The 24,184-nt window shown below is 34.4% G+C and overlaps 1 protein-coding gene across 1 annotated transcript in view; it reads left to right on the top strand.

Moving 5' to 3' along the window:
• Positions 1 to 1,588: 1,588 nt before the first annotated feature.
• The window catches only part of PIK3C2G (phosphatidylinositol-4-phosphate 3-kinase catalytic subunit type 2 gamma), a gene marked incomplete at its 5' end in the record, with an annotated part of 318,729 nt that continues 296,133 nt past the window's right edge, over positions 1,589 to 24,184 (top strand). The window contains 4 exon segments of the mRNA XM_081248761.1: positions 1,589 to 2,254; positions 7,218 to 7,300; positions 10,893 to 11,050; positions 16,286 to 16,400. Coding sequence (XP_081104887.1) covers positions 1,589 to 2,254; positions 7,218 to 7,300; positions 10,893 to 11,050; positions 16,286 to 16,400 — 1,022 coding nt within the window.

The raw sequence follows: 24,184 nt of genomic DNA on the forward strand, positions 1-24,184 counted from the left end.
TTTTATTTTCTTATAATTCTATTTTAATTTTTCTAATTTATTAAATCACTTGATCAATAAATATAAATGAGTAACTAGTCTGAGTAAAGCAAAGTACTAGGTGCTGAGTTATAAGTGAGGAAGACTAACATGGCCTAATGATCTAATGGGAAAGTGAAATCTTACATATGTAACATCTATACGTAATATCTGAGGCAGTCGGAAACCACTGAAAAGCTATATCCAGGATATACATGGTCAGTCTCTTAAATATAACACTATAGTATTAAAAAATGGACTACAGGACACAAGAATGAATTGCAGAAAATGTAGATGCAGTTTCAGAGACAATGCAACATTGCAGGTGAGAAGATGAAAACTATAGACTAGGATTGTGGCAATGGTAGACAGAGAAAGGAAGAAAGACTTCCTACAGGAACTTGTGATTTATTGGAGGTAGAAGAATAAAGGTGTGGGAAGATTCAAAGATAAAACCCTGGTGTCTGAGCTGAACAACTGAGTGAATGGCTGGGTTATTTTCTGTCACAGAGGACACTAGGATAGGAGCAGGTTCTTGGGTGAATTTTGATTTAGGTTTTGGACTTTCTCTTAGAGGTTAAAAAAAAATTCAAAGTGGAGACACTGAGCAGATAATAAGAATCGTGTCGTTTGGAGTCATTGGCATATAGATGGTAATTTAAACCACAGGAGGTATGAAATAACTTACAAGAAGAGAATAATTGAGAAGAAAAGAAGCTCTGACAAGGGTCAGGTAGAAAATGAGTAATAGACAAAGGAGTCTTGAGAAGGAGCTAACAAAGAACTCAGAGAGTATAGTGTCACAGAGAGCCAAAGTAAGACACAGCAAGAAATTTTAAAATAAGAAGGATAGTGAATGAACGGACTCAAATTTTGCAGAGATAAAATAGAGACTGATAAACATTAGTTGAATTTACTCATTAGTAAACTTAATGAAAGTTGTTCTGGAGAAATGATGAAAGAAGTTTGCAATTATTTAAAGAAGTTTTGGGGAAGAGATGAACGGATCTAGCCAACCTATAAGATTATTGGTTATGGAGAGGAGAAAGAAGTTAATACTGTATCTAGGGATGGAATAACTGCTGATCATGGAGAGACTTTTAAGATAATAAAAAGACTTTAGTATACTAGCATGCTGATAGATGACTGAATACTGAGGGAGATAATGCTGCTGTCGGCAAGTGGATTTTCCATAGGAAAAGGAGTCCAAAGGGGAATATTGTCTTTGGTTGATTCATGAAACTCCTGTCATAATTGGAGTGAACTTATTTTTCTGTCACAGGAGTTTCATGAATGTCTCTGAAGTCAATACTCCCCCTCGGACTTTAATATTGTGAGCCCTGATGGAGTTTTATATTACTCATGGAATTATTTCATTTGCTAAGGAGAAACTTCAAAACAATTGTTTGTATTTACTCAACATATTTTTTTCTTGCAAGCTCTTTTATTTCTAATTAAAGTTTTTTGTTTCCTTGTATGCTTTTTCTAGGAAAATTCCTATCATCTTTTATAATATCATCTAGGAGATATTTGGAGCAGAGTCAACCCTCTCAGTTACATAAAATAAAGAATGGCATATTGTTGGAAAACAGATCTAAATCCCAGTGAATCACATGAAAAGCAGCAAAAGCACCAAGAATTTCACTCTGTAAATCAACCTCATTTTCCTAGTCACACCGGTCTGGGTTTTGATCATGTAGTAGATGAGATCAGTAATACAATCCCACTCTATCAGAGAGAAATTGAAGAAAACATCATGTTTGTGCCCAGTGCACCACACTGGGACTCAAAAAGGCATTCATTAGATGAAGCACACCAAATATCCTTGAATGAATTCACTTCTAAAAGCACAGAACTCTCCTGTCACCAAGTTAATAAAACAGGAGTAATTGGTTTTAGGCATTCCGTGCTACCAAATCCTCAAAACATAAATAAAGAAAGCTTTGGGGGAAACCCCATAGGAAAATACCATGGTGCTGATGATTACGGATTCAATATTTTACCTCCATCATCCACTAGTGTGGATGAAATTAATTCACGGAGTGAACTGGATAACTACCATATAGGATTTGAATGTAGCATTCCTCCTATATATCCATCTTTCTCAACTGACTTGATGCTAAAAGAAGAAAATAAAAGCAGTAGAAATATGAATATTGTGGAACCATCTCTCATGCTCTTTAAAGGTTCTTTTCTACCCAGGACCTGGGAAAGTACATGGCCAAAGAACAAAGAGGTATGTGTCATATATGTCAACCTAAAACTACGAATCTGAAAGAATCATTCAATAATGTGCTGCGTTAATTTGGTAATGAGAGTAACTAATCTTAATTAGGGGAATGTATTAATATTATCAATACTTCTGGGGGAAAAAAACTTATTCACAAATTCTGTGTTCCTGAATTAATGATTTTTTCTAAAGAAAGAGAAAATTTTTTATAATATTTTTAAAGTTCTGGTTTCATCAAAACTAAATAAAATGTTATAGTATTTACATTTTATTAGATAAAAATATCATAGTTGGAGGTTTAAATGATAGTATTTTCTATTCTTATTGTGTCATTATGCACACATAGAAACATACATACATTTCATTACATTTATATTTTGAGTTATATTACCATGACTTAAAACTTCATATCATTATTGGCAGGAAAAATGTCCTTTTACTCAGAGGCTACTAAATTATACTGTTGGCAGGCAACTTCTTTTGGGAACATTCCAACAGTAGGAAATTAAGTAATCATTGTGCAATTCATCCTGATGCTTTCATTAGTAGTTTTCCAGTCATTTAGTAACCACAGAGGTTCTTGTATAATATTTGAACATTTCTCTGCTTATACAGAGTCTAGACACAAGTGAAACCAGAATTAAACAGTAAAATGATGAAACATTATTTCAGCTGTAATTTACAGGTTTAGACAAGAGGATTTTTCATTTATTCAACAACTATTTATCATATTCTTAAACTATATATGATTAGGCATAACAAATGCAAAGAAGAAAATGCTTAATACCTGATTTCAGCAATAACATATTGCTTAAATTAACCTGCAAACCAATAATGGCAACACAGTAAAATAATAGAGAGGATGAGTTCATAAGAGAAGAAACAACTAATTGTGTCTGAGGCACTTGCATAAGAGGTAATACCTCAAATGATCTGTATTAAAAGTGCATGAATCTTAGGAACCTTTACTTCTGATCATGACAATGTAACAAGTACTAAACTTTCCCTTACCACCGAAAACAACTATGAAATTAGACAAAATATATGAAGCCACTGATTTCAGGATTGAACAACAGCCAGTATAGACATCAATCCTTAAGAGAAGGGAAACACCAAAGTGCTGTTATGATCATCCTAGTGTCTTCAGGGCTCTTTCCTGCTGCTAGGCAGACTAGTGGAGCCCAATTTGAGCAGCAGTACCACTAAACTGAGGAGGCAGAGACTGCAGTTCCGGGCTGCAAAGGAAGCTGTAATTTGTAGGGCAGAGCACAGAAGGAACTATACAATGCATGGGGGTCAGGAGTCTATGTGAGATTTACTATAGATTGTTGGCCAAGAGGTTGTGTTCACCACACACAAGTAGAAGTTATGCAGTGCCAAAGTTCTGACCCAGCAAGAGAAGACACTAAGCTGAGAACTTCAGGCATTCATTTGAGATCACAGAAAGCTATCTCTTACGAGTAAAAATCGTGCTCTAAAGTAAATGCTCTACCTATTAACTTACATGTGGCCCCACAAAAAATAAAATAGAGGCTGACAAGGCCAAAACGATCTTAACTGCCTGCCTGCCAGAGAAAAATTGCACATCTTGTAAAAACAATTCCTAATGTGTCATCTACAATATCCAACATTTAATAACAAATGCACAGATGCTTAAAGAACAGGGAATTCTGAACCATAATCAAGAAAATAACCCAGTCAATAGAGATTCTGTGATAGAACAGATGTTGGAATTAACAGATAGAGACTTTAAGGAGATTATTAAAAGGATGTTCAAGAAGATGAAGTAAAGATGAACATAATGAGTAGACAAATGAGGAATCTCAGAAGGAAATTAGAAACTATGAAAAAACAAAGACTAATGGAAAATTTAGTAATATAAATATAGTATCTGTAGTTAAAAAGTCACTGGGTGTGCTTAAAAACAGATATAAGAGGGCTTCCCTGGTGGCGCAGTGGTTGAGAGTCCGCCTGCCGATGCAAGGGACACATGTTCGTGCCCCGGTCTGGGAGGATCTCACATGCCGCAGAGCGGCCGGGCCCATGAGCCATGGCCGCTGAGCCTGCACATCCGGAGCCTGTGCTCCGCAATGGGAAAGGCCACAACAGTGAGAGGCCCACGTACCACAAAAAAAATAAACAGATATAAGATGACAGGGGAAAAACAGTACTTGAAAGAAAAAGAATAGGGCTTCCCTGGTGGCACAGTGATTAAGAATCCACCTGCCAATGCAGGGGACAAGGGTTCAAGCCCTGGTCTGGAAAGATCCCACATGCCACGGAACAACTAAACCCATGTGCCACAACTACTGAGCCCATGCGCCAGAACTACTGAAGCCTGTGCACCTAGAGCCTGTGCTCCACAACAAGAGAAGCCACTGCAACGAGAAGCCTGCACGCTGCAATGAAGAGTAGCCCCCGCTCGCCGCAACTAGAGAAAGCCCGTACGCAGCAATGAAGACCCAATGCAGCCAAAAATAAATATAAATAAAATAAATAAATTTATAAAAAAAGGAGAGAAAAAAAAGAAAAAGAATAGAAATTACCCAAACTGAAGAAGAGAAAATAAAAGAATTATATAAAAGTGAGCAGAGACTAAGAAACTTAGGAGAGAAGGAGCCTAATACATGGATAATTTTGGAACGCTAGCAGGAGAGGAAAGGAAAGAGAGAAAAATTCATTTGAAAAAATAATGCTCTGAAATTTTCTCCAATTCTGGTATAAAATATCAAATTACAGATTTAAGAAACTCAATAAATCCCAAACAGAATAAATGCAAAGACAACCACATGTAGACATGTTATACTAAAACATATGAAGACCAAAGTTGAAAAGAAGCACATAAAAAGTGGCAGAGAGGGGGAAAAATATTTCATGCAGTGGAACAACAATCTGAATTAAAGCATTATCTCATCAGAAACGATGGAAGCCAGATGACAGTGGAATAGCATTTTTAAATCTCTATAAAAAAAGAAAAGAATCCATACTTCTATAACTGATTGAGTAAATGCTTGAAATTTTTAAATAAATATATTATCATATAAACAAATGTTGAGAGAAATCAGTCAGCTCACATGCACACAAAAAATACTGAAGTCAGTCTTCAGATACAAAGAAAATGATACCAGGTGGAATATAGAAAGGAAAAAAGAGCAGCAAAAATTGTAAATATGTTAGTAAATATGAAAAACTACTTAATTTTTTGAAAGACAGCTGACTGTTTAAAGCAAAAAAACAGCATTTCATTGTCAGAGTTGTTGTATATGTAAACAAAAGATAAAAGACAACAGGAGAATAAAAGATGAAGGGAGGGTAAATGTTATCTGCTATTGGAAATTCTTACATTTTAAATGCAGTGGCACAATATTAACTCTAAGTAAACTGTGAAATATTTACGATGCATATTGTAAGTTCTAAGCTAGTATAATCACTAAAAATATAGTACAAAGAAGAAAAACTAAAAATCCAACAGAGAAATTAAATGAAACGGGATACAAAAATCAAACTTCAAAAATCAGGGAAGGAGAAATAGAAGAACAAAATAAAACAGAAGAAACAACTAGAAGTACATATGAACATGGCAGTCTTAAATCTAACAATACCCATAAATATACTAAACATATTCCAAATAAAAGGGAGAAATTGACAAACTAGATAGAAAAGAAAGGCTTTATTTTTTACAAGAGTCAAATTTGAAAAACTAAGGCACAGATAGGTTGAAAGTTTAAAAAAATAAAAATACTTAGCATTCAACCAACAAAACAAAGCTGTGTGTGGTTATTAATATCAGAAAATGAAGCTTAACTCAGGGTATTATTATTATTATTATTTTTGCGATACGCGGGCCTCTCACTGTTGTGGCCTCTCCAGTTGCGGAGCACAGGCTCTGGACGCGCAGGCTCAGCGGCCATGGCTCACAGGCCCAGCCACTCCACGGCACATGGGATCTTCCTGGACTGGGGCACAAACCCGTGTCCCCTGCATCGGCAGGCAGACTCTCAACCACTGCGCCACCAGGGAAGCCCGCAGGGTATTATTAGAGAAAGAAAAGGGTCATTTCATAATAATAAAACTGTCAATCAGGAAGACATAATAAATTTAAATGTAGATATACCTAATAGTGGCTCCAAAATACATAAAGCAAAATTATTTAACTGAGCCGTTTATGGATTTAGTCACAAGAAGTGAAGCACATGTCTAAACCACACTTGTATATGAAAATTAATAGTTTTCTTTACAATACCCCAAACCTACACACAAGACAACTGTTTATCAACAGGAAGATGGATAAACAAACTATGGAATATTCATGCAATAGAATACTACTAATAGGTAACTAAAAAAGATGAACTATTGATACATATGACAACATGAATTTTAAAACATATATAACTTAAGTGAAAGAAGCCAGAAACAAAAGAGCACATTCATTAATCTATGGTGATAGAAATCTGAATTAACAGTTACCAAATACATGTTCAGATTGACAGAAGGAGATATGGGGGAACTTTCTAAAGTGATAGAAATGTTCTATATTTTTTGATTGGATATTAATATTCACAGTTGCATATATTCCTCAAAACTCAAATTATATATTTAAAATTTATGTATTTTTCCATATGTATTGCTTCAGTAAAGTTTTTAAAAATAAAATTAAAGGGCTTCCCTGGTGGTGCAGTGGCTGAGAGTCCGCCTGCCGATGCAGGGGACATGGGTTCGTGCCCTGGTCCGGGAAGATCCCACATGCCGCGGAGCGGCTGGGCCCGTGAGCCATGGCCGCTGAGCCTGCATGTCCGGAGCCTGTGCTCCGCAACGGGAGAGGCCGCAACAGTGAGAGGCCCACGTACCGCAAAAAAAAATAAATAAAATTAAAAACATAATCGCTTTTAAAAACAAAATAAAAATTTTAGAATTGTATTAATCTTTTCTCCACACCAAACTATTTTAATTTAAGAGTTTTTATTTTAAGCTGACAGGTTGTTCCATTCAGCTGGTTGAAGTACCTCAGGGCAGTAATAGAAGTCTGGCCTCCTTTTGCAACAAAGTAAAAAAGTAAGTGTTGCTATTCCATTAAACTTAGAAATTTCTGTACCTGCATAAATTTGTCTATTTTAACATCACTGAACTGATTAATCTTGCATATGAAATGTTAAAGCTCTATAATTTTTTAACATAGTTAAAAGTATAAATTTATGACAAATTAGTTCATTAATCAACTTCTGGTATTGCTTTTGTTGTTTATAGTCAAATATATTTTTCCCCTGAAAATTTGGCTACAGATGAATGTTTTATAATTTCAGTCTTGCCCTTGCTGTTTGTTGATAGCTTAGTTTGCAGTGAATTAATTTCTCATTTAATGGCACATAAGTGACTGACTTATTTGGCTCTGTCCCAAATTAGCATAGATTTATCCTTCTTACTTGGGATATACTATTTAGAATGATGAGAGTACCTTCTGCTCAATAACTCAATCTTACCCTGAATGGGCTGCCAGAATGTTCAACAAGTGCATGGGTGTTTGTCCACTGAAAAACAAATTTGATCACAAGGGGATCCCAGATCCCAGATCCCCTTTTTGCTAATCTAAAAAAAGAACTTATAAAGGTACATGCCTCTTTTTTAAAGACCAATCTCTCATTATCAATTAAAATTTATATAATGCCATCTCTTCTATTGCTAAGATTCCTGAAAATTTTGAAAAATTAATGCACTTACATTTTAGTTATCTTGTTTTTTATCCTTTTTTGGCTGTTTTAAATGTAATAAATACATATAAATAAACATTAGCTTATTTATCAGCTATAGCAGCGGCCTGCTAAAGAATCATTTGGGATTAAAGATTTGAATCATTTATTTAATCACTGCCTTAAAAGGCTATCTGAATGCCTAATAACTAGTCAATGCATGACAGATATTCAAATGAAGAACAAGCAAGCAAACAAAAAAGCAAAGTCAAGTTAAAAAACTTGTCACCATATTGGAAGAACCGAAAGGCACACATACAAAATACAAAACAAAGCAGTTCAAATCCGTGAACCTATATTCAATCTTTAATTAATTTCTTGCTCCAGTTCACAGAAGAATATTTTAAATGGCACTTTGGATTCCTAATTAGGATCTTTACAGATATCAATATTGATTCTGTCAGGAATGAGCTACCCACTGTAACAACCTGACAAGCATTGCCAGGAACTTGACATTTTAAATCTAAGATGTGATAATTTCTACCCTCTAAGCGAAGAAATAGCTCTCTCAATATCACAAGGTAATACCTGGTATAGCTCCATCAAAAAACACTTATTATTAGTCTCTCCCATCACTTTTTTTTTCAAGAGAATATAATATTCTTTGATGAAATCTTGTGAATGCAATAGTGACGTGAAAATATTTTATGTGATGGTTTGTCAGTAGCTCATGGTACATTTTAAAATTCTTAAATGGAATTTTTTTCCAATGGTTTCTTTCAAAGTAACCATGAGTACTAAAAAAGACAACCAAACAATAATAAACTTTACAGTAGTAAAAAGAAGATAAGAGTTATATTTACATTTTTTTGGTTTTCTATAATTTTTGTTGACAAATACTCATATAAGGATAATTAAATTTATATATGCATAATTATTTTGTACACAAACACACTATTCACTCAATAACAAATATTTTTGAGGACCTAATATGTGCTAGGTGCTATCCAAAGCTCTTAATTCAAAGAAGACAGAACTGAATTTAAAAGCCAAGTTTCTTAAGAGTCTCCAAAATTTCTGGAAAGCCATATAGAATGGATTTATATGTCCAATTTCATCAGTGTTTTTTTTTCTAACATTTAAATAACCTTACCTAATTCCCGCCATACACCCTTAAAGAGGCTCTGTAATTTGTGGGATTTGTTTTCTTGTTGTGACATACTTTTAAGGCACATCTCTAAAGAAATATGTCATATTTTTATTAAAAATACAATAAAATGTCATAGCACATGAAAAAAGTTTTTGGCCCATGGTAGATGCTCAGCGAAGGTTTAGGAAAGAATGAGTCATGAATTTACATTTTAAATTTAATTCTCCAAAACGGTAGAAGGTTAAAACATGTATGTATACATTGAGTACTACCTTATCATATGGTTGAATGCTAGATCATAAAGCTCCTCAATTCAGAACTGGAGTCCAAACCTTTGTTGTAGGGTAAAACAAAGAAGAGTGGCCCATACCTTTATCCTAAGCAGTGGTTCTTGAACTGCAGTTCTGGAGCAGCAGTAGTACTGGCTTATCTGGAAAACCACTAAAAATTGGGGGGAGGGGGGGAATCCTCCACATATCTACTGAATCAAAAACTTTGGGGATGGAACCCAGAAAAAAAGGTGATTTTGATACATGCCAGACCCATTGGGTGCATACACACTTTTCCATTTGTGAGGTCCCTCAAGGAGGGGATGTTTTGGTAGAGTTTAAGGGCATAGAGATAGAGCTACTTCAATGGACCTACACTACTTTAATGCTGCAAAAATAGTTAGAATAAATGCCAAGGATGTAATATATATGATACATTACATAGAATGCATACACAGAATGCATAATTTTTCATTCAGGAAGAGCACTACAAATTTTAGAGGTCTGCAAAATTAACAAAAACAGAAAAAAACCTAGGACTTCATATTCATCATCAAAAGCATTTTAAATATCTAGTTACAAATAATTTTAGGCTAAATTCTACATGTGGGCATAAAATATGGCTCTACAGGGATTCAGCTGTAATAATATAATGATAATTATGATACATTACATGGATATATTGCTTTACATTCTACAAAAGTCTTTATATGCCTTTTCTCTCATAAACCTTTAAAGTAGATATAAATATCCTCATTTGTGCAAACAAAGAAACTGGTCATATAACTTGCCTCTGACCATAAAACTACTGAATAAAAGGAGGAGATATGGGGATATACGTATATGTATAGCTGATTCACTTTGTTATAAAGCAGAAACTAACACACCATTGTAAAGTAATTATATGCCAATAAAGATGTTAAAAAAAATTTTTTAAGTTAAAAAAGAGTCAGTATTCAAACTCGAGGCTTCTGACTCCAAGGATAAACTATTTTCCAATTCTCTGACTTTCTGACATAGTAAGTAATTGTTCAGAATGTACAAATGACTTCTGGGCTCAATGATTTATGTAAAAGCCAAAGATTTGTGTAAAACCCCAAATTTAAAGAAAATGGGCTGCCAAGAATGCTATTTACCAATTTGACACAAACAAGAGAATTTATTCATCAATAAATGAATAAATAATAAATGAGTGTCTTCTGGCTTGACAAAGGCATGAGCCAAAACCAAGGGGAGGAGTTCATGCTTCAAAAGGCAATGTCAGTGAAGCAAGCAATCACTCTTCAGAGTGAATTTTCATGTTTTATAAGTGACAATGTATTCTTAATTGCTTCAAATGAGGTGCCCCAGGGAAAACGTAAAGACCAGAGCTTTACAGTTGCTTTTGGTTTAATTGTAATCTTTACCAATCTAGCTTAGCTAATAGCACTATACCACAAATCGGCTGCTGGTTATTTTCATTTTTCAAATCTTCTATAGCAAACCCTGCATGAAGTTTCTTAAAATCTTGTCCTAAGTATTTTTTCACATATATTTTTCAGAATAAGAGAAACATATCATGCAGCTGACATTAATTCCAATTCGGGGAAGATCTGGAGCACGACTACAGCATTTCCATACAAGTTCTTTTTTAATACTAAGGTTAATATAAATATTTTTACTGATGGCTCAACACAACAACTTCATTTTATGCCATATGGTAAGCAATCTTGCAAATAAGTATAAAAATTTACATAAAGCTGGTATAGCTGCCTTGAGTCCATAGACTGAAGTCATTAAAAGAAGCAGCATTAGCTAGTATTTTGCCCTGAAGTGAAGTAAGAAGAAAACAGCTGGAAATCTTTTAATATTTGTTTGGCTATTGTTTTTTAGAACTCTCTTCATAGCTCACCCCAGGACACCTTATTTTCCTGCTATGAAATAGCAAGTATAGCAAGTTTTTAGCATATTAAAAATAAAAGCTAAATTTCAAAAAGATTCTAGATAAAGACTATATGTAAGTGAAAGTGGCTGTCACACAGCCTCTATCTCCACAGTGAGAACTATAATAGTCCTGTACAGCCCAGCATAGTTAGCAGCTCTACTGAATCGGAGCCTCTGGATGGATCCCAGGTATCTGTATTTTATCAAACTCATCAGATGATTCTCATTTCTCTAAAGTTTTAGACTCTCTTTAAAGTTGTTTAATATTTATTTCACTGTTACCATCAACCATTTTGCAAAACAATATTAGTTCTTCACACATTAGTTGCTACCAAGTTTCTGCGTATCAACTGTTGTTTCTTGACAAATAATGGTCCAATAAATTTTTTTCATTATTATTATTATCACTGTATTTTGCTTCATTTGCTTTCTTACCCTAGCCAAGGCTCTGACTTAGTACAGATGACTGCAAACATAACAATGCTATGTAGGAATATTAGTTAGGACCATCTGGTTTGAAACTAACAGAAACCAACTCCTGCTGATGTAAGCAGAAAAAAAAATTTAAAGATTACAGGGATTTCTTATAGAATTTAAGAGTAGGAATTCAGCAAAGATTTGGGAATAAAACACTGATGTACAGGCAGTCCAAAATTCCTGTATGTGTCTCACCTCATCTCCTCTCTGTATAATTTTTTCTTATGTTTCTCTCGCTTTCTGCTGACTCATTTCCCTTACTTTTCTGCAACACATGGAAAGCTAAGCTCTCAAGCTTAAATGCTATTTGGCCAGAGATCTAAAGAAAGTTCAACCTCCCTATTGGATCTGTTACCAAACTCATGTTTGGCTGCTTGCTGCTCAAAAACCAATAATCAAGAGGCAAACGTCAATAGAAAGAAAAGGTGTTTTAATCAGAAAAGCCAGCAATCTGGGGAGAAGGTAAACTCATGTCCCAAGACCAACTCCAAAGATTCTGCTCAGCCATGACAGTTCTTAAAGGGAAGAAAGGGGAGGAAGAATCTCAGTGAATGGTAGAGGGAGGAGATTGGGTTATGCATTGTTCTCCATTCTGCAAAGGCAGGCTGACTCTCTCTTCAGATGTTATCTTGCCTGTGTGATATGCCTGCAGGATTGCTAAGGAGGCCATTGTGGGTAGAGAACTAGTCATTCTTTAACTACTTAATTCTTTATTTTACTTCTTTTTATTTAGGAAAAGAATCAACAGGTTAATTAGGATCTTTCAAGGTTAGAGGAGAACAGAAATGGGCAAACAGGAAAGGGGCAGAGCTGCTTTCAGATTCCCTTTCAAATTTCTAAAACCAGAGTTCTGATTGCACAGCCAAGATCAATAGTGCTCTACCTTGATCCAATCAGAATGGCATCTGGGTTATGTTGACTTAAGTTGCTGGAGAAGAGGAAATAATTATGAACTAGGGAGACCACTCCTATTCTTCCAATTTATAATATTTAATTTCCAATATTAGATTTGACAAAACAGAGGCCATTTTTGACTTTTATAAGAAGTTTCAGTAAAGTGATTAGGTCATTGTTTTTAGTGTTAGAGATGTACAGTGGTAAAGAGGATGTCTGTGGCCTCAAAGATAGTAAAAGTGTCTATAAGAAGAAGGGGGAGGAAGGGATGATTAGAGGGGAAGGAGGAAAAAGCAGAGGGGAGAGGACACATTTATGAAAATATACAGAGGAGCATATGCTGCTATTAGGAGGAAAACGTGTCTTCTGCCCATTTAAATTTGAAGAGGGGTTAGGCTGTGACACAACTGACAATAGAGAAATTAACAGGACAAAAGGTTTCCTTATACATGCATGCAGGGGTTACTCAGTAATGAGTAAGCTGCTGAAACCCAGAGGTAAATGTTTACATAAAAAGTTAATGTAAAAATGTGTGTGAGGAGGGAGGTGTTTAGAGCTTCAGTAAGGAAATACATGTATATCTTTTTATGTTAATGGATGGGCAGTTGGTCTCCTTCCCAGAAGTTGCAAGAAACTCTCTCAGAAGAAAGTTGATAGTGCCTGAATTAGGGAGTCTTGGCTATAGTCAGATAAGAAAAGTGAAGATAAGTTTTCAAATATTTTCACTTTAAGATAATCTTTATGCCAAAACTGTGATCCCTTCACCACTTTATAAGAGTGTTTTACTAATAATATAGATGTGCTCTAGAGAACAAAAGTCTGAAAAGCATTTCAAGAATGACCAATAAGTTGCTGGAAACTTAAGGAATAATGAAACCTAGATAAGCAAAGAGGAGGAGACAGTGAGAGGTTTTCATCCAAAGAGAATTCTGTTTCTCCCAGAGTGAGAAAATAGAATCCTTCTGGAAGAGCAGGTGTTTTGAACAAGGACTTCTCTGTTCTACAGTCTTCAGCTATCACTTCAGTGAAGATGATTGCCCTGTCCTTTTTTCCAATTCCAAAGTTACTCTAGAGCCAGTGTCTTTACTTTCAACTACCTTCTAGATTTAGATGACACATGAAGCTGTTTGTGACCTGCAAAGTGGTGGAAGCAGAAGTCAGTTTGCAAGATTAAAGAGTAATTGAGAATTATTTGCAGAAGTTATCTACACTTTAAAGAAATTTGGCAGTAATGAGGAGGTAAAAATAAATAAAATAAATAAATAAATAAGATACTCTCTTAAGGGAATAGAATGGAAGAGAAGATTTTACTGGAATATTAAATAGAAACAAAACATCCTAAAGAAAAGACAAAAGCATCTTTAGAGTGGAGGATATTAAATATATAAAAGAGAGGGGCTTTAAATTGCTGGAACTGGAAACCAGTGATGGTAGGATCACATGTGAAGAAGTAAGATGCAATAAAAAGCAGTGATACTTATGTATCAAGAGGTGTAAAGGGATAGAGAAGGATGCATAAAAAAAACTAGATTTAAGGTGTAGAGTAGCATAATTAAAGAATCTCAAATGGGCCTTAATCTTTTCAGTATGGTAGGCAATATGGTCAACAGATTGAGAAGGATTGTATGAAGTTGGAGACTAGGAGAAACTGGAAAAAGGGTTATTAGCTGTCAAATTGAAGATACAGCTATAAAGTCTACTTAAAAGAAGCCATAGTTCTTGTTGGCTTACAATATGGATGAGAAGTTTAACTCACAGGCACTTAATGTTTGGGTTCAAGGAGAAAAATGATAATTTCAGATTTAGACATGCTGAATTTGAAGCAAAAATGAGACAACCAAAAAGTAACATGAAGCAAATAGTAGGAGATAGCACACCAAAGCACAGGAGAGGAGTAATAGCTAGAAACTGGATTATGGAGTCTTTCATGTAAACCGCAAAGACGATTGTAGTGAAATAATGAATGCATGCATACCTCAAACACCATAGGGGACACAGTCCTGGAAACAGAAAAGTCAAATGAATTAAAATAAAGTGGTTTCGGGCTTCCCTGGTGGCGCAGTGGTTGAGAGTCCGCCTGCCGATGCAGGGAACACGGGTTCGTGCCCCGGTCCGGGAAGATCCCACATGCCGTGTAGCGGCTGGGCCCGTGAGCCATGGCCGCTGAGCCTGCGCGTCCAGAGCCTGTGCTCCGCAACGGGAGAGGCCACAACAGTGAGAGGTCCGTGTACCACAAAAAAAAAAAAAAATAAATAAATAAATAAATAAATAATAAACTGGTGTCCTTAGAGATATTTTCCTGCCATCCTATATTGGTAATGCTCTCCCCTTCTTGTCAAAGCCTTTACAGTCATGATTTTGCCTGTGGCCATATTTTCTTCTTGCTTCAATTCATACCATTTCAGTTAATATTCCCAAAAAGTAGCATGTCTAAGATACTCTCTTCTGTGTCAGGTCATTTCCACAATCTCTAATTCCCATGATGATCTTTACCATTTGTTTCTCCAACCGTTTTATTGATAACAACTTGATCTACCATAAAACCTACACTTTTAAATAGGACATTATAATACTCTTCCGTTTTTTTCTTCATGGCAAGTCCAACAATATCACTTGCACTACTTTTTATGAGCCAGTCTGTGTCAAAAACCTTTCCCAAACAAAAAGCTGTGGCAGTAAAATAAGTCACAGAAACTTAAACACATAATTGCCAACAAAACGCAACTCAAATAAATGCAAATGAGTGTTTGCAGTATGCTGTTCAAATCCTCATTAAGGATCATCAGTACAATCTGTTGCACTAACTTTCATTCCAGATCACGTTGAAAGCATGGAGATATAGATAGCTAGATAGACAGATAAATAGATAGATAATATATATATAACAGATAATTTCCATTATCACATATGATAATAAATGAATCCCATACTATTTATCATTTACAATTAGAAAAATATTTCACAGACAAATATAATCATAACAAGTCAGCATGGTTCTGGCCACTATTAAATGGCATATGCATGTAAGAGTTTGGTAGGGGGATATTATGGAATGTGAATATGAGAAGGCAAAGAACTTTACCCTATAATATGCTGACAGTTTGAGTCCCAGAGAAGGTGAAGAAAGAGAGTACATGTTCTTCAAGGTTATTATAACATTGTCCAAGACAGAACCTGGGGTGATTCCTACACAGGAAAGGAAGAGTGATGAGTTGTGAAAACGTGGAATTATTAAGAGCACAGGCTTTGGAAGATGACAGATTTAGATTCCTGGCTTGCCACTTAGCACTCACTGTGTAATCTCTTTGGCATTTCCCAAATCCCTAAGGGTAATCACAGTAGAATATTTTTTATGCAGAGCTATAATTACCAAAGATTTAGAATGAGGAAGGAAATACCTAGCTCTGTTCGGCTATTTGAAGACAGATTGATCAAAGAAAATGCAAAGAATATTTTTTTAAAAATCTCCAAATCTAACCAGACTAATAAATGAGATGCATCTCATTTTAACTCCTCTTGATGGAGCTAGAAAGTTATAATAGTTCATAAAGCATGTATCACTTTTTGTGCTCAAAATCTTTCTCCCAGTCAATATATAATATGCTCTTATTAACATTTTATTATTCAACTTTGTTTTTAGCTAATTATCTTGTCAAAGACCTAATAGCAGAAATTCTACATTCTTGTACAAATGACCAGTTATCACCTCAAAATTATCTTCTAAGTATATGTGGCTATGAAGAATTTTTACAAAAGTAAGTATCTTATTAAGGTAAATTTGGATCATTGTTATAATCTATATTGAGCAGCACTTTCTTTTCTTTTAAACAGACTTTGTACAAACACTAGACTCATAATGAATGTTCCTCCCTTTAAGGTGAATTTAAAATGTCATGTCATATTGACAGTCTTATTCTTGGTTTTCTTTTGTATTTTGTGTATTTATGGCAACATGTATTTAAGTAACCCATAACTAGGGTGACCAACCATCTCAGTTTGCCCAGGACTGAAGCAGCTCCCAGGACATGGGACTTTCAGTTTTGAAATCAAGAAAATCCTGGGCAACCCAAGTTACCTTACTTGTAACGAAGCTTAGTAGGACTGACAATTTAAAAAATAAATTCTTTTGTAATAAGTAGTTTTTTTGACTTGGAATAATATTAGCATGTTGATTAAACACTGATTTTTCAAAATCACAGAGGGTTTGAGTATTATATTTACAACATTTTCATAAAAGTCTAAGCTTTAAAACATCGTCTTCAATTCTTTATTCAGGCAGCTCACTAAAACAATTAGAAAATTTTGTTCTCATATATGTCAACTGCAAATATTTATTTGATAGAAAACTTACTTAGTGTACCACAATAACTCTTGTCCTAAAATTCCTTAAAGACCAACTTTGAAAATATAATACAACTTTAAGAAAGGAAATATTTCTCTCTTGCTATTGCATATTTCTCTGCTGGTATTTACATTTCCTCTTTGTGTTTCTACAAGTACCTAAAGATTGACAACAGTCTTATGAAAGTAAACATGTATTTCTTTTGAGACATCCATTTTTACTGTCATTGTTATTCCACTATGAATGTGCTTGAAAATATCTTGTCGGTAATTTTCTTTTATTGTGTAATGTTAACTATGAGTGACTTTTTTTTTTCTTTTTTTTTTTTTGCGGTGCACGGGCCTCTCACTGTTGTGGCCTCTCCCGTTGCGGAGCACAGGCTCCGGATGCGCAGGCTCAGCGGCCATGCCTCACGGGCCCAGCCGCTCCGCAGCATGTGGGATCTTCCCGGACTGGGGCACGAACCCGTGTCCCCTGCATCTCCTTTTTGTGTTTCCAGTTACAACAAAATCATTTCACTCTTTTTTTTCTTGTTAGTATAAACATAATAGATTTCTGAAATGTTTTTAGACTCATTTATTTTTATTAAAATTCATTTATGTGGGTTTATAAAGTTAGGAAAGTTGCCAAGTATTAGTGTAGATTAATTACAGTCAGTTATTATCTAATGGAAATTGAAGAATATGTACATATCCGGAATTTGCTTTTTAAGAGTAACAGTTTATCCGTATTGATATATATTAATAAGCAGAATATTCATTACTATTCTTTCTAATATCTAAAGGAATATATATTTCATTCAGATTTTTTTATTTCTATGTAATTTGTCTTAAAAATATGTCCTTAAAGACTTGGATAATCTGTTCATATTTTTCTGTAGAGGGAACACGGGTAACATGTAATAAGTTAATAATGCAATAAGTAATAATTTAAACTCTAACAATTACAGTACTACACTTCATCTGAAGTACCCAACTAACTTTCATTGCAATGATAATAATAATAATAGTTGTCATTTATTAAGTGCTAATTATTTCCTAGTCTCAAATTGGGTAAACATCTAAGTCTTACAATATATCAATGATATAGATACTATAATAACCCATTTTACAGATGGGCAACCTGAGGCTTTGCTCAAGGTGACACAACTAGGAAGCTGATAGGGTCAAGCCTGAACTCAAACCCAGGTTTGGCTGCCTGCATAATCTTGGCTCTTAACTACAAAACAATATTAAAAATCCCATGAGCAGGATTCAGAAAATAGCAAATGGTTCTTCATGCTGGAACATGGGGTGGAAATTATACACAGTTGTGCAGGGATTATAACAATCCAATTCAACACCTACTACGCACACATGTGTGCAAGGGATTTGGTTTATCACTGAGAATACAAAGATGATTTAGATATAATCCTTGCCTTTTTCCTTGGCTAAGGAATTCATAAAGCCATGCATCAGTTATTACAATGTCCTATTGTGAGTGCAGTATTAGTTTTATTATACACCAACTACCTGTAGATCAAAGAGAGATGGATTAACAGCAAGAATAAGGAAATGGTGCAAAGGAAAGTCAATGACCAATATGTATTTAAACTGTAAATACTGAGGAAAGAAGTAAGTACTTAATAGCTTAAATGTTAATGTTAATAGCTTTAGAACATATAAAATGTGCATAAATTTAAAAAAATAATTATCAAGATAAAAAACAGGCTAAGAACATGAATAGCAATCCAGTGGACAAGAAATTACTTAAAGAGTTTAACGACAAACATGCAGTTAAAACAATGAGATGCCATCTTTGCCTATCAAATTGTTAAAATATTTATTATGATGAAATTCAGTGGGATGATGGACAAAATCCAAACAGCTGCTAGGAATTTAAACTGACATAGCATTCTCTAAAGGGAATTTTGTCAAAAATGTGTCAGAAGTCTATAGAAATGTGTCGAAAACATATATGTGTTTCAGCAATTCTGCTTCTACAAATATTTATAAGAAACAATCATAATTATACAAAAAGACTTAAATACAAAATTCTACATTCACCATAGCATAATTTCTAATACTAAGAAAAAAACTAACTCTCCAATAGTACTCAAAAATAGTGGTAAAATTATGAACATAATTTCATTATAATATGCCATAGAATTTATAAATTAATAAAAATACAATATCATATATCTTGATATGAAAACACGTATCATAGTTTTTAAGGGTGACAAGATATATTTTCAAACCACATTTTAATATATTAATATTTGTTAAAATAAGTATATTACTATTTGGAAAAGAAATAGAAATCCTATACATGAAAATGTAATCCTATACACTAAATGAAATCCTATACACTAAAATGTTGGAGTAGCCACTCCTTGAAAAAGAACTACAATACAGGTAATATTTATTCATTTCTTTTTTTACTTACAAAATGTCTACAATAAACATGTCTTTTTTTGCTATCAAGAGATTAAGGAAATAAATTATTTTGGAGGATGGGAGAAGCATTTAAGTGATCATATGAACAGTAATGTATGCTTAAAAAGAGTTAAAAACTCGAGTTAGGAGAACATAACTGAACATATGACAGGTGACAGAGCTTGAGCTAAAGTAGCAGCAGTGGGGCTAAACAGGAACTATTAAATCCCTGGAGTATTAAAACAGTGGAATTAATGGAACTTGGCAACTAAATATGTGATGTCAACTGAAATGAAAACGCTCAACGTGAAAGCTGTGCGTTACAATTTCTGGGGGGGGGGCTTGATGAGGACTATAGCCTCTCAGCTATCTCTGAGGAACTGCTCTGAAGAGTTACGGTGGAGAGATCAGCTTATATGTGATTTTGGAGAAAGGGTACATGCAATCAAACACATCTCAGTAGAAGGTTACTGCTAGTCAGGAGGCACAGATATCCTAGTTAATGATTTTTGTGCATTTCTAAGTATGGAAAGATGCAAGAAACTGGAATCATAAAATTTTCTCCTGAAAATATCTAACTATCTGAAAGCCAGCTCTGCCAGTTTTCCCAGAGCACAGACTGCCTCATTCCTGATCTCTGCCCTGAACTCCTTGCACGGTGTGGAGGTCAGCAACTGCAGTGGCTCATGACTCAATCCTTGTAGAGCCATATGGTGAGCAACATTCTTCAGTTGACAGTGGGATTGCCTGGAGGGAGTAGAAGATGATGACTAGTTTTGATGTGAGTTCAGTAATGATGATAGTTATCAGAGAAATGGAAGTTTGAGGGTATAAAATAATTAATCAAGTCTGAAACACATTGAGTATGTGAGTGCGAAGGGTCATCTGTAATTGAGAAAATAGCCCAGATTTTAGGAAATCTGGTGTGGGATAAGGAACTGTTAGCTCTAAGAAGGAATGGAAGTCTTAGAGACATATGCAACCACGTAGGGAAAGTGACAAAAGAAAGGATCCTGAGAACATTACCATATAAAAGAAGGAGGAAGGAGGAGCAGAAGAAGGAAATTGGAAAAAAGCAATTTAAATTGCAGGACACCTTGGAAAACGTGCCTTTCACAAGAAGGGAAGAGAAAGTCTCAAGTACTAAGTAAATAGTGTCAAATACTGAAAATAAATTTGATGAGGATTGAAAAATCATCATTAAATATGGCAATTACAAAATGAGTTGGTGATTCAGATAAGAACAAGTTTACTAAAACGGAGGAGAAAACAGCAAGATTGCAGTGAGCTAAGGAGAATGGAAGGTGCTAAACAGAAACACATAAGCAGACTACTCTCTCAGAAGTAATGTGTGGTGATAAAAGCCTGGAGAAAAATGGGGTTTTAGATGTTGAGGAGAATCAGTCTGGAGATCTGGGGAATGTGGATGAGAGATTTGAAAATATTCATAAGCTGAAAGGAAAGAACCAATGGAGAGGGAAGTATTGAAGGCAGAGAATATATCAATGGTAAGGAGTTGGAAAAATATGGGATCAAAAAGACAGATGAAGAGGTTAGCAGTGCCCTGAAGGAGGAACTTTTATTCCCTGAAAGATCAGCAGGAGTTCAAACAAATATAATTTTTTTAATCTTAATAACCAGAAAGATAACTAGGCATTTGGAAAACTGGATCTCTGATAAAAGCAGGAATGCTTAAGCAAGTTGCATAGAAATGAAAATAATAATATTATAACAATAAAAACAATAAGAAAATTGATTTTACTTATTAAAAGCCTCTTATGGGCTAGAATTTTCACATGTAATACCGCCCATTCTCATATAAGAAAGGTATAATTATTCCCATTTTGCATATGGGAAAACTGAGGCTAAAAGAAATTAAATGACTTGCTAAAGGTCATAAAATTGGAAGCAGCAAAGTCAGGATGGCACGGGTTTATCTGACTCTGAAGCCCACAGTGTTTCCACTCTATTACAAAGCCTCCTTTCATGATAAAGGGCCATTTGAAAACAAAAATTATAGGATAACACTTCATTAAGAATAATGACCATATATTGTGCAATAAACACAACATATGTTGAGCTTATAATTCAACATACAGCGTTTAGGTCAAACTCAAGGAAAAGAGACATAACTTACAGAACACTCACTTTCTGGCGTGTATAAAATTTTTTAAAACTTTTAATTAGGAAGTGTTTAGAAATGCTTTGACTAAAATAATGTTAAATCATAATCACTGAAGATGGACTTTCTGTCATTTCCAAATTTCTGATTAGGTAAAAATTGACTTTCTTTTGGGTATCTTGAGACTGTTTAAGCAAATGAAGAATATGAAAACAAAAATCCTTCCCACTATTTGTAACACTACTCTCTAACACCGTTGATTTGGCAAAATGAGTTAACCTCCTTTAACTTCAAATTCTTTTCCTCTTAAAAACTGCATTTTTAATATATTTTTCTACTGTAAAAATAAGCTGTAGGATTATATTTTAGTAATCTTTAATTCTAAGTGTAAAATTTTATTAAGCCTCTACTAGTCCTTTCATTATATATGGATTGCTATGAGCTCCTGTGAATCATAGTTCTAAATCAATTAAAAATATTATATGGTTGTTAAAATAAACTAAAAAATGGATAAGTATTCCCCCTCCAAAAAAACCCCACTATTACTGTTGTAGAATGATGTAGAAAGATTTTTCATTTTAAACTTCCCTTATGTTATCAGAACAATGTTCCTTAACCTGTTTTATGAAGATAGTGATAAATTATATTTAGTTTCTACTTTTGCAGTTTCTCATCTACTTTGGATTAGATAAGGGCAAATCCTTAAAATTTAAACTCCTTGGTTTCTTCCAGAAGGTGTATCAGTCTGTTAAAATAGTCACAAAAAAAGTAACTACTTGAACTAACCAAGTGTTGAGGAAGTAGCTAAGACCTTTCATCATCAAAATTAAATGTCAATGGTCAGGATACTTTCTCACTACTTTGCTAGCAGTATTTTTGTGATTCTCTATTTTTTAATTTCCTCCTTAAGTCATATTTTGCTATTTTATTGAATTCATCTGTCTTAACCAGAGTTAGTCAAGTAGTAAATAAAATCCTGGAAAGGGGGGAAATGTAAATAAACAGGAGGATAGATAGACACAAATTACACATAAATCTATATTTATATTGATATGTTAAAACTGTTCTCAAACTTTAATTTGTATATGAATCACCTGAGGATCTTGTTAAAAAACAGATTCTGACTCACTTGGTCTGGGATGGGGAGGAGACTGCATTTCTAACAGACTTCTGGGTGATGCTCATGCTAATGGTCCATGGTTGACATTTCAAGTAGCAAGATATGAGAGACCAGGGATACTAGTGACCTAAGAATTTTGACTCAATGAAAAAAAATTTACACATTTTTTTAAAACCAGTACCTTGCACAAATATTGAATTTAATCAACAAAATAAGATGTTATACTTCGTAGCATATTTAAAAATTAAGAAAGATAAGTTTCCTAGCAAGCCAAAATTCTCCTTTTTAAAGGTCAACTGTATTATTTTTACAGCTCATTAAATACTCATTTTAATCTAGTATGACAAACTCTTTCTGTCAATTAAAATATTCCATTCTCACTCTGGCTCTTGCTCTGGCACTCCCTCTCCCTGTTAAACGCTTTTATAAATCTAGTAATTCAGTCTAATAACACATCTCCATAACTCTTCTCTAAATGAGAAAGTTCCTGACCTCTTATACCTGGATATCATGCTAGTCTTATTAGGTACTTCAATTACCATCAAAAAGAGTTTCATTAAGTATCAGTCTTCTCCTCAAAAACTGCTTTACAAACAGGGTTTTTAAATTATAGGCAAAGAGTAAATGAAAGCATTAGATCTTTATCAGTTTTATCACAGGCTGTTGGCAGCTTAAAACAAAGTTGTGAACAATATGAAGCACGGACACTGAATAAGCAAATCAGAATAAATTAAACTGAGAAATAATAAAAAATATTAGCATCTTCCATTAATTCCTGGTTTTAGCCCCCAAATGTCCTTGGTAATCCCATTTCCCCAGTTCTCATGGCCTTACTGAGTAGACAGACCCCCTTGGGCTTATGCAGTGGCAAACTTGAGGACAGGGACTATAACTTCCTGTCTTTTCCATGAGATGCAGCACAGATATAAAGACCTAGGGACAGAAAGACTGTTTCCTAGAGTGTTCCTGTGTCTACTTTCTTTCCAGAGAGTAAGAGTAGTTGTACCTTCTCCTAGACTCATATATTTATAATATATGAAGTATAATGCTACTTCATAATTTTATCCTTTATTATCTAAGAGCCTGATATTTACTAGGAGTGCAGGTTTTTCTGTTTCTTACTCCTAATCTATGTGATTTGAGTAATTTCTTTTCTCAAAAGTCTTGTTATAAGTCTTACTTTCTAATTCAACTTAAAAACAATTTTCCTTACCAGCTTCTGTACTGCAGAATAAATAAAATGTACTGCACCTAAAAGCTATAGTTGAATAAGTCATGACTGCATTGTCAATAGTAAGCCGCATAAGGAGAAAGTAAATAATCTTTCTTGAAAATTCTGCTTGGGCCTATTGCTTACAGTTATGGCCACGTTTTACATCCTTGACTTAAACAAGACAAAACAAAACTTTTCTTTATTATTTAATTGACTCTTGTCAAGGAATTGTAGAACTCAGAGTACTAAAAAAAAAGTAAAAGAAAAGAAAAAGAAAACCTATGGTAATTAAGAACCTTACTTTGAAATTGTCATATATATTCTTATA

Source organism: Mesoplodon bidens (genome assembly GCF_964165515.1).
Source record: "Mesoplodon bidens genome assembly, chromosome: 11".
Taxonomy (NCBI): domain Eukaryota; kingdom Metazoa; phylum Chordata; class Mammalia; order Artiodactyla; family Ziphiidae; genus Mesoplodon; species Mesoplodon bidens.